The sequence below is a fragment of the Salmo trutta genome, chromosome 33 (assembly GCF_901001165.1).
Source record: "Salmo trutta chromosome 33, fSalTru1.1, whole genome shotgun sequence".
Taxonomy (NCBI): Eukaryota; Metazoa; Chordata; class Actinopteri; order Salmoniformes; family Salmonidae; genus Salmo; species Salmo trutta.
The window spans coordinates 40595056-40611510 of record NC_042989.1 but is presented as its reverse complement, the minus strand read 5'-3'; the positions used below and the strand labels follow the sequence as shown (position 1 = coordinate 40611510).

At 48.1% G+C, this 16455-nt stretch overlaps 1 protein-coding gene across 1 annotated transcript in view; it reads right to left on the bottom strand.

The window, feature by feature from the left end:
* pcnx1 (pecanex 1) overlaps window positions 1–15912 on the bottom strand; it is a gene marked incomplete in the record, with an annotated part of 93444 nt that extends 77532 nt beyond the window's left edge. The window contains 5 exon segments of the mRNA XM_029730959.1: window positions 1082–2962; window positions 5588–5630; window positions 7533–7638; window positions 12571–12785; window positions 15311–15912. Of these exon segments, the coding sequence (XP_029586819.1) occupies window positions 1082–2962; window positions 5588–5630; window positions 7533–7638; window positions 12571–12785; window positions 15311–15463 (2398 nt within the window).
* Between the last annotated feature and the right edge of the window lie 543 nt (window positions 15913–16455).

The window sequence follows — 16455 nt, the reverse complement described above, 5'->3', positions numbered from 1 at the left end:
TGGATACCCACTAGACTCTAACCCTGGATACCCACTAGACTCTAACCCTGGATACCCACTAGACTCTAACCCTGGATACCCCCCAAACTCTAACCCTGGATACCCCCCAGACTCTAACCCTGGATACCCACTAAACTAACCCTGGATACCCACTAAACTAACCCTGGATACCCACTAGACTACAACCCTGGATACCCCCCAGACTCTAACCCTGGATACCCCCCAAACTCTAACCCTGGATACCCCCCAACTAACCTGGATACCCCCAAACTCTAACCCTGGATACCCCCAAACTCTAACCCTGGATACCCCCCAAACTCTAACCCTGGATACCCCCCAAACTCTAACCCTGGATACCCCCCAAACTCTAACCCTGGATACCCCCCAAACTCTAACCCTGGATACCCACTAGACTCTAACCCTGGATACCCACTAGACTCTAACCCTGGATACCCACTAGACTCTAACCCTGGATACCCACTAGACTCTAACCCTGGATACCCACTAAACTAACCCTGGATACCCACTAGACTATAACCCTAACCCTGGATACCCACTAGACTCTAACCCTGGATACCCACTAGACTCTAACCCTGGATACCCACTAGACTATAACCCTAACCCTGGATACCCACTAGACTATAACCCTGGATACCCACTTAACCATAACCCTGGATACCCACTAAACTCTAACCCTGGATACCCACTATAACCCTGGATACCCACTAGACTCTAACCCTGGATACCCACTAAACTCTAACCCTGGATACCCACTAGACTCTAACCCTGGATACCCACTAGACTATAACCCTAACCCTGGATACCCACTAGACTATAACCCTGGATACCCACTAAACCATAACCCTGGATACCCACTAAACTCTAACCCTGGATACCCACTATAACCCTGGATACCCACTAGACTCTACCCTGGATACCCACTAAACTCTAACCCTGGATACCCACTAAACTCTAACCCTGGATACCCACTAGACTATAACCCTGGATACCCACTAGACTATAACCCTGGATACCCACTAAACTATAACCCTGAATACCCACCCGAACCCGGGATACCCACCTCGTGAAGAGCCGGCGATGGTAGCGTCCAGGGGCTCTGAAGAGAAGGCTGTCTGGCTGGGTAGACTATTCCTGGACCTGGTTACTGACTCCAGCTGTGAGGCCCTGCCCAATAGGGACGCAGCGTCCAGGACCTCCCCCTCTTTGGCTTCCAGGTCAGATTTGGAGGTGGTGAGTGGTCGGAGCCCGGCGGCGGGGGCCCCCAGGCGGTGGGGCTCGTTAAGGCAGGCGGACGCCGCCGTGCCGCTGTCCAGGCTCAGCACCCGGGCGTGGGTTTTGGCGCTGCCCGTGCTGGGTGTCCGACCAGAGGTGCGGCGCTTGCCTCTTCCCCCGACCCTCCCTCCTCCCGCCTCATATCCAACCTGGGCTTTCTGTGAAGAGGAGGAGGTGGAGGCTGTGGTGGTGGCGGCTGTGTGGGAGTGACTGTGGGAGTGGGCGTGGCTGTGGGAGGGGCTGTGCTTGACTTTCAGGGCGCGGTAGCGTCCCTCGGGGGAGTGGCAGGAGTGGGAGGTGGTGGAGGAGGAGGAGTCAGTGCTGAAGTGATGTGATTGGGTGGACTGAAGGCTGGAGGCACAGCTAAGGTCACTGGCTTCACTCCATTCCTCATACCCACCCCCACCAGCGAACACCGCACTGCGCGGCTTGGCCATGCCACGCAACGACATATAGTCCCTGTGGCGGCTGGCATCGAAGCTGCTCGCCCGTTTCTTACCGGTCCGACGGCGCCCGCTGTTGCGCCCGGCGCCCGAGGAGGAAGAAGTTCGTTGGACGAGGTTGGCGGACTTTACGTCCTCTTTGTCTCCTCTCCCCCTGTCCTGTTCCCTGCAGGCTGAGCCATCTGCACTGGTCCTCATGCTACTGCTGTAGGAGGGGCCTGCTGGAGGCTCCTGGGCCGAGGCTGGGGGGTTAGGGTTGGTGATAGAGGGGGACGTGGCGGAGGAGGAGGAGGGCTGTTTGGCGGTCAGCTCGTTGGCATGGGGGTTCTTATTAGCCTCCCTGGAAGGCAGGCTGTTCAGTCCTCTTGAGATGCTAGAACCAAGGCTGGACCCCAGAGTAGAAGTCCTGCCCTCCCCTGTCGAGGTGGGCCCGGGCCCAGTAGCAACAGCCTCCCCACCTACCCTCTCCCTCCCTGTCCCACGCTGCTCATCCCCTGACAGGGACAGTAAACTCTCCACGTGCGTGGAGCTGGTCTGCTCGCTGTGGAAGCTGCTGACAGTGCTGTTGGTGTCTCTGTCCGTACCGCTGCAGTAACTCTCTGTAGAGCCGCTGCTACGTGTGCTCAGGCTGCGGAGGCTGTCTGCACTGATCTTCCCCCCACCACCACCACCCTGGTCGGCCTGGTACAAACCTGACCCCCCCTCCCCTGCCAGCCCTAGCCTGCAGGAGTCCTGCTGGTGTCTGTAGCAGGCTGTGGAGCAGCCAGAAGTGGAGGCCTGGTCCGGATGCTGGCAGAGCCTATCAGCCGCAGCCCCCTCCCTATTCCCCTGGCCCTGTCCTCCAGCTTCAGCCCCTGTCCGGCGGGGTCTGGCAGCTTCCAGCTCACACACCGGGTCCAGGCCCCCTCTCCAAGGAGGGGGGTAGAGGCTGAAGTCAGCTGAGGGCAGGGAGGGGTCAGGGAAAGCTGATCCGGCAGAGCTGGAGGTGCGGGGTAGACCCCGGGTACGAGGCTCCTTCCTGAAGGACTGGGAGTGCAACCCGGGGGCATGGGCCGAGACCTCTGTGTCGCAAGAGGACACTGATTGGCTGAAGGGGTGGGAGGCGGAGCCACAATGGTTGGCGGGGTCGCAGGAGAGCTCGGAGGGGCCAAGTGAGGTGGAGGGCTGCATGGAGGCGAAGGAGTGGCTGGAGACAAGGCAGTAAATCTTTGGGTCAGACAACATGTCTGGAGGGGAGGAAAAGGAGATCAATTAGTGAAGGTCTGTTCTCAGATCTGTTCTATGTGATAATTAGTGAAGGTCTGTTCTCAGGTCTGTTCTATGTGATAATTAGTGAAGACCTGTTCTCAGATCTGTTCTATGTGTTTGAGCAGATACACATTGTAGAGCAGTGTTTAACCCTTCATCTTCTTCACTGATCTTGGTTCCCAATTAATTTTGAGTTAAAACATAAGCAACTGACTATATTTGCTGCTTGTTCTAGACATTGTGTGCAGGCTAAGGTATCAGGCCTGTCCCCCCTCTTCTCTCCCTTATCATGATTGTAGCTGCAGCGCTGAGCATGACTCAAACTGATGTCATCTGAGGGCTCCCCTGCCCCTGGAGTCAAACAGAGGAATGGAGAGAGAGGAGACAGAGACGGAAAGAGAAGGACGGAGAGAGAGGAGACAGAGAAAGGTGACAGAGAGAAGGGACAGAGAGAGGAGACAGAGGGACGGAGAGAGGGGACAGGGACGGAGAGAGGAGACGGAGAGAGGAGACAAAGACGGAGAGAGGAGACGGAGAGAGAGAGGAGAGACGGAAAGAGGAGACGGAGAGAGAGAGGACAGAGGGACGGAGAGAGAGGACAGAGGGACGGAGAGAGGAGACGGAGAGAGAGAGGAGAGACGGAAAGAGGAGACGGAGAGAGAGAGGAGACAGAGACGGAAAGAGGAGGATGGAGAGAGAGGACAGAGGGACGGAGAGAGGGGACAGAGGGACGGAGAGAGGAGGACGGAGAGAGAGGACAGAGGGACGGAGAGAGGACGGAGAGAGAGGACAGAGGGACGGAGAGAGGACGGAGAGAGGAGACAGAGGGACGGAGAGAGGAGAGGTGCAGTGGAATCTGTTGTTTTATAGGGTCAGCCAAAATAGTATGCGCCCCTGGAGCAAATAAGGGTTGAGTGCCTTGCTCAAGGGCACAGACGTTTCACTTTCTCGGCGATTCGAACCAGCAACCTTTCAGTTACTGGTCCAACGCTCTAACCGCTAGGCTACCTGCCACCCTGTACGTCCTATATAAAAAGACAGTAAAGACAAAGCTTGAGAGTCAAAAAGACAATTGAACTCGTAGTGTAAAAGTGTGTTTTAAGAGCATCTCTAACTCTATTGGCCTGTCCTAGTACAGCAGTCTGTGGAGAGGAGATACCCTGCCACGTGTTAACACGCAAACCATGTCTAAAACAGAGCTCTTGTTTGTTTTCAAGTGTTGAGGAAAGTCTCTCTCCTGAGGAAAACAGTCCAAAAATACGAGTCCAAGAAAACATGAACTAACACAATAAATACGATAACGACACGATTTCACAAGAGCTCTTTCTCAAAGTGACCAGAGGATTTTGCCCTGAGTGAGGCCAAGATTCAGTTCAACACAGATTTTTTAAAAATCGCACACATTCAAAGTGGATGGCAGTGTTATGTTAGATGTTGTTTATTTGCTTGGGTTTGAATCCAGACCTAAGTCAGACTCTGTAATGGACAGTGTTGACTTGGGTTTGAATCCCGACCTAAGTCAGACTCTATAATGGACAGTGTTGACTTGGGTTTGAATCCAGACCTAAATCTGACTCTGTAACGGACAGTGTAAGCGGAGGCTAGGAAGGAGGGAGAATAAACCGCTCAGCCCCTGGGCTGTATACCAAATGGAACACTATTCCATATAGAGTGCACTGCTTTTGACCTTGAGGCCTGCAGGTAGTTCACTTTATTAGGGAGCCATTTGGGACAGAGCCCTTGTCAAACTTCAGTTCTGGCCTCTTCTCTTTCCGCCATCCGATCAGAGATGAGACAGCTAGCTAATTAGAATGATGTTGAGCGGACATGTTGAATAATTCAAACAATGCAGTCACTCTGGCTGACACACAATGGATCCAGAGTCGCATCACTCCGACACTCCACCCGATGGACCTGGACTGCAACTGGAAATAAAGAGGGTTCATTTGTCTAGAAAGCCCTCTCTGTCTTTCAACAGACCACACCAGTGACTGACTAGCTGGCTGGCAAACCATACAACTACAGAGGACAAGCCATACAACTCTACCAAACCATACAACTACAGAGGACAAGCCATACAACTCTACCAAACCATACAACTACAGAGGACAAACCATACAACTCTACCAAACCATACAACTACAGAGGACAAACCATACAACTCTACAGAGGACAAACCATACAACTCTACCAAACCATACAACTCTACAGAGGACAAACCATACACCTCTACAGAGGACAAACCATACACCTCTACAGAGGACAAACCATACACCTCTACAGAGGACAAACCATACACCTCTACAGAGGACAAACCATACACCTCCACAGGACAAACCATACACCTCTACAGAGGACAAACCATACACCTCCACAGGACAAACCATACAACTCTCGTTTTTCACCCTATTTTTCCGTCCCCATGCGTGTCATGACTTGCAGAAAAACCCAACTGAAGTTGAGGGAGAAGGCTGAGATTAGTTTGGACGCCTTTCAATGGCTCTTCTCGTAATATCAGGTAAATACATTGCACAACAAGCTGTCGCCTCACACTCGTTGGAACCAATCAGGTGTAGAAGGAAGAGAGCGGCGGTGGCTGTTACCTTTGGCTGTAGTGGTTCCTCCGTGACCGTTGGTGGACGCAATCTGAACAACGGAAAAGGTGAGAGAAGAGCTACTTATCAAGACATGACATAAAACAATACCTTCCTAGATCAGTCAAGTTTTCAACATGTCAAAAAATAACCTACAGTATTGATTTACTTGACAACTTAAAAATGTTGAAAAATATAACATCTTAGAGGACCACAATGGAAATAAGGCTGTGGGCTCCACCATTTATTTTATCCTCTGTCATTTTTAATACACGTAATGTCTCTGGTTAGAGCAGACTACTGCTTCCAGTATCAAATCAATCCCCCCCAAAAAAATTATACAGGAGAGAGAAGCAACATTCTGTCTCACCTGGTGACTGGAGTCCATCTCAACATTCTGTCTCACCTGGTGACTGGAGTCCATCTCAACATTCTGTCTCACCTGGTGACTGGAGTCCATATCAACATTCTGTCTCACCTGGTGACTGGAGTCCATCTCAACATTCTGTCTCACCTGGTGACTGGAGTCCATCCCAACATTCTGTCTCACCTGGTGACTGGAGTCCATCCCAACATTCTGTCTCACCTGGTGACTGGAGTCCATCCCAACATTCTGTCTCACCTGGTGACTGGAGTCCATCTCAACATTCTGTCTCACCTGGTGACTGGAGTCCATCTCAACATTCTGTCTCACCTGGTGACTGGAGTCCATCTCAACATTCTGTCTCACCTGGTGACTGGAGTCCATCTCAACATTCTGTCTCACCTGGTGACTGGAGTCCATCTCAACATTCTGTCTCACCTGGTGACTGGAGTCCATCTCAACATTCTGTCTCACCTGGTGACTGGAGTCCATCTCAACATTCTGTCTCACCTGGTGACTGGAGTCCATCTCAACATTCTGTCTCACCTGGTGACTGGAGTCCATCTCAACATTCTGTCTCACCTGGTGACTGGAGTCCATCTCAACATTCTGTCTCACCTGGTGACTGGAGTCCATCCCAACATTCTGTCTCACCTGGTGACTGGAGTCCATCCCAACATTCTGTCTCACCTGGTGACTGGAGTCCATCCCAACATTCTGTCTCACCTGGTGACTGGAGTCCATCCCAACATTCTGTCTCACCTGGTGACTGGAGTCCATCTCAACATTCTGTCTCACCTGGTGACTGGAGTCCATCTCAACATTCTGTCTCACCTGGTGACTGGAGTCCATCTCAACATTCTGTCTCACCTGGTGACTGGAGTCCATATCAACATTCTGTCTCACCTGGTGACTGGAGTCCATCTCAACATTCTGTCTCACCTGGTGACTGGAGTCCATCCCAACATTCTGTCTCACCTGGTGACTGGAGTCCATCCCAACATTCTGTCTCACCTGGTGACTGGAGTCCATCCCAACATTCTGTCTCACCTGGTGACTGGAGTCCATCTCAACATTCTGTCTCACCTGGTGACTGGAGTCCATCTCAACATTCTGTCTCACCTGGTGACTGGAGTCCATCTCAACATTCTGTCTCACCTGGTGACTGGAGTCCATCTCAACATTCTGTCTCACCTGGTGACTGGAGTCCATCTCAACATTCTGTCTCACCTGGTGACTGGAGTCCATCTCAACATTCTGTCTCACCTGGTGACTGGAGTCCATCCCAACATTCTGTCTCACCTGGTGACTGGAGTCCATCCCAACATTCTGTCTCACCTGGTGACTGGAGTCCATCCCAACATTCTGTCTCACCTGGTGACTGGAGTCCATCCCAACATTCTGTCTCACCTGGTGACTGGAGTCCATCTCAACATTCTGTCTCACCTGGTGACTGGAGTCCATCTCAACATTCTGTCTCACCTGGTGACTGGAGTCCATCTCAACATTCTGTCTCACCTGGTGACTGGAGTCCATCTCAACATTCTGTCTCACCTGGTGACTGGAGTCCATCTCAACATTCTGTCTCACCTGGTGACTGGAGTCCATCCCTGTATAAGAGTTTCTGGAGCTGCAGTCTACAGGTGGAGTCTCCTCTCGAATGAAGTCTGCCATCTCTAGACCCCCACCAGGGTCCCTGCGCGCACACACACACACACACACACACACACACACACACACACACACACACACACACACACACACACGCGTTTCCATTAGGAAAACGTAGTAATGGCCATTTGACCAGAAGCATTTTAATGAACGGGATATTTGATACATTGACTCATGTGAATTGGGTGTGTAACCTGATCAGAGTGCTCAGAATGAGATGGTCATTCATCTTAACACAACATGCATCTCCAGGATTCCACAGAGTGAGGTCCTTCTTACCGAATTCTGATGTGCACTTTGAAGACGTTAAAGAGTAACTGTCCAACATTGACTTTCCCTCAGCCAACAAGACCAGTAACAACCAGCGACATCACTAGCCTGTGTCAACCTGCTGTTGTTCCCCTAGGAGAAACATTGAACTATTCTATTGGTCAGCTTGTCGAGAAAGAAATAGATTATTCCAAACAGACTCTAAAAAAAAAGTTCTGGGAAGATAAATCTCAAATTCATACAACCAGTAGGCACGCCTAGCCTACACCAAAACAAAACCTGTTAAAAAACAATGAGGCTGATCCAACAGACCAGAATGCTAAGCTTAAAAACTATTATTTATTCCTATTTATACGCACAGCAATGTACACCAGGCAGTTAAGCTACACCCTAATGTTTGTTCCATAATGCAGTTAGTGGTAAAACACTGTCCCCGAAAGAGCACTGTACATGCGAGCGGTTTCAAGTGACAAGAAAGAAGGGAGATCTAAAGATGCAACAACTATCACGGGTTGCTAATATGACAAGGATTGAAGTTTGGCTACTGGACAAAGAAAGAAAGTTGTCTTGAAAACTAAATGAACCTCCAACTGCTCTTAAATGCTAGTAAAACTAAATGCATGCTCTTCAACCGATCGCTGCCCGCACCTGCCCGCACGACGAGCATCACTACTCTGGACGGTTCTGACTTAGAATATGTGGACAACTACAAATACCTGGGTGTCTGGTTAGACTGTAAACTCTCCTTCCAGACTCACATTAAGCATTTCCAATCCAAAATTAAATCTAGAATTGGCTTCCTATTTCACAACAAAACATCCTTCACTCATGCTGCCAAACATAACCTCGTAAAACTGACTATCCTACCGATTCTCGACTTCGGCGATGTCATTTACAAAATAGCCTCCAACACTCTACTCAGCAAATTTGATGCAGTCTATCACAGTGCCATCCGTTTTGTCACCAAAGCCCCATATACTACCCATCACTGCGACCTGTACGCTCTCGTTGGCTGGCCCTCGCTTCATATTCGGCGCCATACCCACTGGCTCCAGGTCATCTACAAGTCTCTGCTAGGTAAAGCTCCGCCTTATCTCAGCCCATTGGTCACCATTGCAGCACCCACCTGTAGCACGCGCTCCAGCAGGTATATGTCTCTGGTCACCCCCAAAGCCAATTCCTCCTTCAGCCGCCTCTCCTTCCAGTTCTCTGCTGCCAATGACTTGAACGAACTGCAAAAATCACTGAAGCTGGAGACTCATATCTCCCTCACTAACTTTAAGCACCAGCTGTCAGAGCAGCTCACAGATCACTGCACATAGCCCATCTGTAAATAGCCCATCCAACTACCTCATCCCCACACTGTTATTGATCTTGCTCCTTTGCACCCCAGTATCTCTACTTACACATTCATCTTCTGCACATTCTACCATTCCAGTGTTTAATTGCTATATTGTAATTACTTCGCCACTATGGCCTATTTATTGCCTTACCTCCCTTATCCTACCTCATTTGCTCACACTGTATATAGACTTTTTCTACTGTATTATTGACTGTATGTTTGTTTATTCCATGTGTAACTCTGTTGTTGTATGTTGTCGAACTGCTTTGCTTTATCTTGGCCAGGTCTTAGTTGTAAACATCCCCTTATAATATGAAATAAAACGTTCAGGTTTCAAACAATTAAGTATACGTTTTCAAAATGCATACTGCCTCCAGCTCGTCTCAAAGTGGTGAGTGACACACTGAAGCCTGCCTACACTAAGACTTGTCTGTAATTTCAACAGTAAAACACTGTAGAATGCACAGTAAAATACAGTACATGTGTTTTACAGCATTGATACTGCCGATTGCACTGCATTGTGGGTATAAAGCTGAAAAATACTGTTATTAACTGTAATGGGAAGCCTTCTATAAAAATGACTCTAATTTACTGTATTTCTTGAAAAAAAATTAACCCTTTAACCCATGTAAGTTGACTGAGAACACGTTCTCATTTACAGCAACGACCTGGGGACTAGTTTCAGGGGAGAGGAGGGGGGATGAATGAACCAATTGGAAGTTGGGGATGATTAGGTGGCCGTGATGGTATGAGGGACAGATTCACAGTTTAGCCAGGACACCGGGGTTGACACCCCTACTCTTACAATAAGAACCATGGGATCTTTAGTGACCACAGAGAGTCAGGACGTCTGTTTAACGTCCCATCTGAAAGACAGCACCCTACACAGGGCAATGTCCCCAATCACTGCCCTTTATAGTAACAGCTTATGCCTACTGTAGATTCAAATGATCAGTTCCAGGCGCCAATGTTGTCAGTTGAGACACTTGAAGCTCAGACTATTTTAGCAAATAGCAGGCCCACTGACTCAGCTACTGCTGTGGTGGAGGGTAATACACTGACTCAGCAACTGATGTGGTGGAGGGTAATACACTGACTCAGCTACTGCTGTGGTGGAGGGTAATACACTGACTCAGCAACTGATGTGGTGGAGGGTAATACACTGACTCAGCTACTGCTGTGGTGGAGGGTAATACACTGACTCAGCTACTGCTGTGGTGGAGGGTAATACACTGACTCAGCTACTGCTGTGGTGGAGGGTAATACACTGACTCAGCTACTGCTGTGGTGGAGGGTAATACACTGACTCAGCTACTGCTGTGGTGGAGGGTAATACACTGACTCAGCTACTGCTGTGGTGGAGGGTAATACACTGACTCAGCTACTGCTGTGGTGGAGGGTAATACACTGCTGTGGTGGAGGGTAATACACCGACTCAGCTACTGCTGTGGTGGAGGGTAATACACTGCTGTGGTGGAGGGTAATACACTGCTGTGGTGGAGGGTAATACACTGCTGTGGTGGAGGGTAATACACTGCTGTGGTGGAGGGTAATACACTGCTGTGGTGGAGGGTAATACACTGCTGTGGTGGAGGGTAATACACTGCTGTGGTGGAGGGTAATACACTGACTCAGCTACTGCTGTGGTGGAGGGTAATACACTGACTCAGCTACTGCTGTGGTGGAGGGTAATACACTGACTCAGCAACTGATGTGGTGGAGGGTAATACACTGACTCAGCTACTGCTGTGGTGGAGGGTAATACACTGACTCAGCTACTGCTGTGGTGGAGGGTAATACACTGACTCAGCTACTGCTGTGGTGGAGGGTAATACACTGACTCAGCTACTGCTGTGGTGGAGGGTAATACACTGACTCAGCTACTGCTGTGGTGGAGGGTAATACACTGACTCAGCTACTGCTGTGGTGGAGGGTAATACACTGACTCAGCTACTGCTGTGGTGGAGGGTAATACACTGACTCAGCTACTGCTGTGGTGGAGGGTAATACACTGCTGTGGTGGAGGGTAATACACCGACTCAGCTACTGCTGTGGTGGAGGGTAATACACTGCTGTGGTGGAGGGTAATACACTGCTGTGGTGGAGGGTAATACACTGCTGTGGTGGAGGGTAATACACTGCTGTGGTGGAGGGTAATACACTGCTGTGGTGGAGGGTAATACACTGCTGTGGTGGAGGGTAATACACTGACTCAGCTACTGCTGTGGTGGAGGGTAATACACTGACTCAGCTACTGCTGTGGTGGAGGGTAATACACTGCTGTGGTGGAGGGTAATACACTGACTCAGCTACTGCTGTGGTGGAGGGTAATACACTGACTCAGCTACTGCTGTGGTGGAGGGTAATACACTGCTGTGGTGGAGGGTAATACACTGACTCAGCTACTGCTGTGGTGGAGGGTAATACACTGATGTGGTGGAGGGTAATTTCTCCCTTATTTTTCTTAGCATCCTGCTCCTCACTCCACTCTCCACTTCAAGCTGCTCTGCTTTGGTCTCCTTCAGGAATGTGAGAATGATTCACTCTACAGGGGTTGGCCAGTAAGTTAATAAGCTGTGACCTCACACATTAGTTTTCGTTCCTGCTAAATGTGAACTAGGCCTATTTTCCACTAACAAAAATCTGTTTGATTGCCCAAAATCAGTCCCTTTCCTCACTGGTCTTGTGGCCTTGAGGTGAAGAGGTAGCTTGCTAGCTGAATTGATTTGCACTGCAAACATGCATGTGAAACATGCTCAGTCCCCGTCTCCACAACAACAGATAAACCTTTGACCCTGGCCCACAAACACCGAGCTTACTTCACACTGCCAGAGAAAATTAAATCCATGATTCATCTCTGATTTTAGGGTCAAGGGTCAGGTCAGGTGCCCTAGTATCCAATAAAACACAGCCCTACAAGAGAATAGATAGGGTATGCTTGCCATTTAGTGATAAACAACACTTTTCTGAAAACAATGTGTGTCCTTGCTTCAGCCATCAAAAAAAGTATGTTTATGATAGTGAAAGTTAGAGTAAGAATATCTAAAAATGTACCCCCACCAACATCAACCCTGAACCGGAGAGCTCACTAAAGGCATCAGCATGCTTCAGTTCAGCTGGCGCCTAGACAGACTCGGCTAGCCGAACCCAACGATACTCCCTAAAAAGACCTTCGCTTGAAAAAACGAGGGGGGGGGGGGAAGCAGCAACAGTACTGTTTGTCCATTTTAAGACACCATAGCCAGTCCCCAAAATAGTCCGAATTCATCTAAGATAACTCAAGAAATCTGTCATTCATTTGGATGTTTTTTTTCAGTTGGGAAGCATGAAGACGCCTTAACTGACCCTGGTCCGTTACTGTCTTCCTGACGTGTGGCGTTGCCCTCGTTGGCCCCCTCACTGCTGGTTCTGTTGCTCTCCTTCGCCTTGGCCCGGTGCTCCACCACCTCTCCCTCGTCCAGGGCATGATGCAGCCGGTAGTTCACAGTCTTCAGCAGCAGGAACATACCAGCTATCACACCACAGTAGATTCCTACTATCACCATGGTGGGTGGGAGTGTCTGGAAGAAACACACATTTGACATTTATATATTTTAGTCATTTTAGCAGACACTCTTATACAGAGCAATTGAAAAGCAATGCATTCAACTACAATAAAACTTGGATTGTTCATCCATGGACTGATGTTTGCTTTCTTTCAATAGTAGAATCCATAAAACACAAATACAACTTTGAAAAACCCCTAAAAGACAATGTGTTATTTACATAGTCTTTCCCCCTCCAGTAATGAGAGTTCACCATGTCAGCGTTTTGTGTTAACTGGCCAATCATCTAACCTGGGTTGTCTGCAAGACTGTGGGGCGGCAGGATAGCCTAGTGGTTAGAGCAGTAACCAGCAGGTAGCCTAGTGGTTAGAGCGTTGGACTAGTAACCAGCAGGGTAGCCTAGTGGTTAGAGTGTTGGACTAGTAACCAGCAGGATAGCCTAGTGGTTAGAGCAGTAACCAGCAGGTAGCCTAGTGGTTAGAGCGTTGGACTAGTAACCAGCAGGGTAGCCTAGTGGTTAGAGTGTTGGACTAGTAACCAGCAGGTAGCCTAGTGGTTAGAGCGTTGGACTAGTAACCAGCAGGGTAGCCTAGTGGTTAGAGTGTTGGACTAGTAACCAGCAGGTAGCCTAGTGGTTAGAGTGTTGGGCTAGTAACTGAAAGGTTGCAAGTTGGAATCCCCGAGCTGACAAGGTACAAAATCTGTCGTTCTGCCCCTGAACAAGGCAGTTAACCCACTGTTCCTAGGCCGTCATTGAAAATAAGAATTTGTTAAATAAAGGTCAGAGAGCTTGCAGTTTTCAGGTCTTGTGAAAAGTGATTAGTCATCATAGTGGCTAATAGAGTCATCACATCAGTATAGTGAACTACCTCCTCTATATTCCCATTAGAGATTAGAGAACAAATTCTTATTTACAATAACGGCCTAGGAACAGTGGGTTAACTGCCTTGTTCAGGGGGCAGAACGACAGATTTGTACCTTGTCAGCTCAGGGATTCGATCTTGCAACCTTTCGGTTACTAGCCCAACACTCTAACCACTAGGCTACCTGCTGGTTACTGGCCCAACGCTCTAACCACTAGGCTACCTGCTGGTTACTAGTCCAACGCTCTAACCACCAGGCTACCCTGCTGGTTACTAGTCCAATGCTCTAACCACTAGGCTACCTGCTGGTTACTAGTCCAATGCTCTAACCACTAGGTTACCCTGCCTCCCATGTTCAGTCAGTGCATTTATTTAGCATTCAGAAAATTACACTATTTATACCCTCCCTGTCACACATCCTAACTTAAATCAAAGCACTTGGTATGCAGGTAGCCTAGTGGTTAGAGCGTTGGACTAGTAACCAGCAGGTAGCCTAGTGGTTAGAGTGTTGGACTAGTAACCGAAAGGTTGCTGGATCAAATCCCCGAGCTGACATGGTAAAAATCTGTTGTTCTGCCCCTGAACAAGGCAGTTAACCCACTGTTCCTAGGCCGTCATTGTAAATAAGAATGTGTTCTTAACTGACTTGCCTAGTTAAATAAAGATAAAATAAAAAAAACATCCCGAGTTAAAACAAAGCACTTGGTATACATATCATGACTTGAGTCAAAGCAAAACCACTGCTAATTACAGTACTGGCCTAATTACACAACACCAAGCAACTGGACTGAGTAACATTTCAATTGGAAACAGCTGTAACTATAGCCCCCCCTCAATATTGAAAGTGAGGTAGAAATAAAAAGCTGTTTTAAAAGATCACTCATTTACATTTGGTTGTGCAGATAGTGTTTACAGTAACATGATGTGAGGGGCAGGAATATTTGATTGTGCAGCAGTTTGTAATCCAGCCTACTCTCCAACCATTCCAGAATATCGTTGTTTTATGACAACATTTCCTAGAAGTCTGTTTTTGTGCTGGCTTGCTGACAACATGGGTCAGCTTGAAGACCTGCTAGATCTTGCCACCAGTATACTAGAGACAAGACATACATTGTTAGCTAATAATAGACTGAGATAGCTAGCTAGCATTGACAGCGATCTAACATAATATCTGTATTCTATTAATTATCTTTGTTGTTTTTTTTCCTACAACAGACATATTAGCCACGACTTGTTGCCCGGGAGGGGGGATTGGTTAGTTAGTCAAACCTGGTCGTGTTTAAAACTATTTCCCTCAATCTGATTTTTATGGACAATGTAAAATGTGTCAGCTAACAATGCCATTTATTTTTCGCTAACTGTCACACCTGACAAACAAAACATAACGGTGAAACTGAAAACAGTTCCGTCAACTAGTATTTATTTACTTTATTCCAGGGAAACATTTACATTTCAAAACAAATTAAATGTCTAGCAACCTAACTAGTTACCTAGGTAACGTTAACTACGGGCCGTTAACTAGATTAGCTAAGTGGCTAACCTGACTAGCCAACGGTTAGCTGTTAGCATTAGCATCCGCGGTTTGGCTAGCATGACATTACAGGGAAGGAGCCTCTCTAACTGTAAACCAGATCTGGATTTTGCTGAGATTAGATATAAATGTTAAAACAGACTTACCATGTAAAGCGTGAAGGGGAAACATAGTAGAAATAGCCAGAGGTAGAGGTGTAGAGCATTTACAAATGTATTTTGATGGGGATCATAGTACCATCCGCCTGTGATTGAAGCCCAGACCCCCTGTCTGAGTATCTGTAGAGTTTGAGACCCCATGTTTTTATCCCCTTTCGAGTCCTTGAAGAAGAAAAAAAACGACTAAAATAAACGGGGCGACACGAAGGCTAGTCGTCGTGAAACATTACCAACAGTGCAGTGTTTTCAGACACTGGCCTGAAAATCCACACTGCATCCATCTTCTCTGCATCTAGCCAGCTGGGGCTCTGTACTCGGTCCTCCACTGAGTAGTCTCCTATCCCACCACGCCCTGCGAGCTGCTTGCTTCTTCTTCTTCTTCGGTCCGTGCTATCTGGTATCCTTGGGACGTCCTTACGTAATGGTCCCTATCCATTAGAGATGAAATGTAAAAAAGGTTAAGGTAAGAGTTATGGTTAAGGTAGGGGTTAAGGTTAGAGTTTAGGATAATGATATCCCAAGGATCCCGGATAGCACTAACCCATCTTCACATAAACGGTCAATGGAAAAAGAGCAAAGACAACTCTGAGGGTAGTTTGAAAACGGTCACACAATATTACACTAGCTAAATAGCGCCCCCTTTTGGTACTGTACTGATTTTCATAAAGTCTCAGTGTGCCCTATTTTTATTTAACCAGGCAAGTCAGTTAACAACAAATTCTTATTTACAGTGACGGCCTACCACGGCCAAACCCTAACCCAGACAACGCTGGGCCAATTGTGCACCGCCCTATGGGATTCCCAATCACGGTCCAGTTGTAATACAGCCTGGAATCGAACCAGGGTCTGTAGTGACACCTCTAGCACTGAGATGCAGTGCCTGAGACCACTGTGGCACTCTGGAGCTCTGAGTGTTGTGGCATAACTTCCACTGCTGTATTTTCAATCATAACAGATTTACAAGTTACTAGTCAAATATATGAATTGATAATCAAGTTAAATCATCTAGACACTAAAATCTCCTTGACTCTCATCAAATGAGATTGGTCCAACTGTAGGGCTCTTCAATACCTCAGGAGGATCCCATTGCTGATGCCCAAAGCAATCTATATTGACCACACCTGGTTACAATA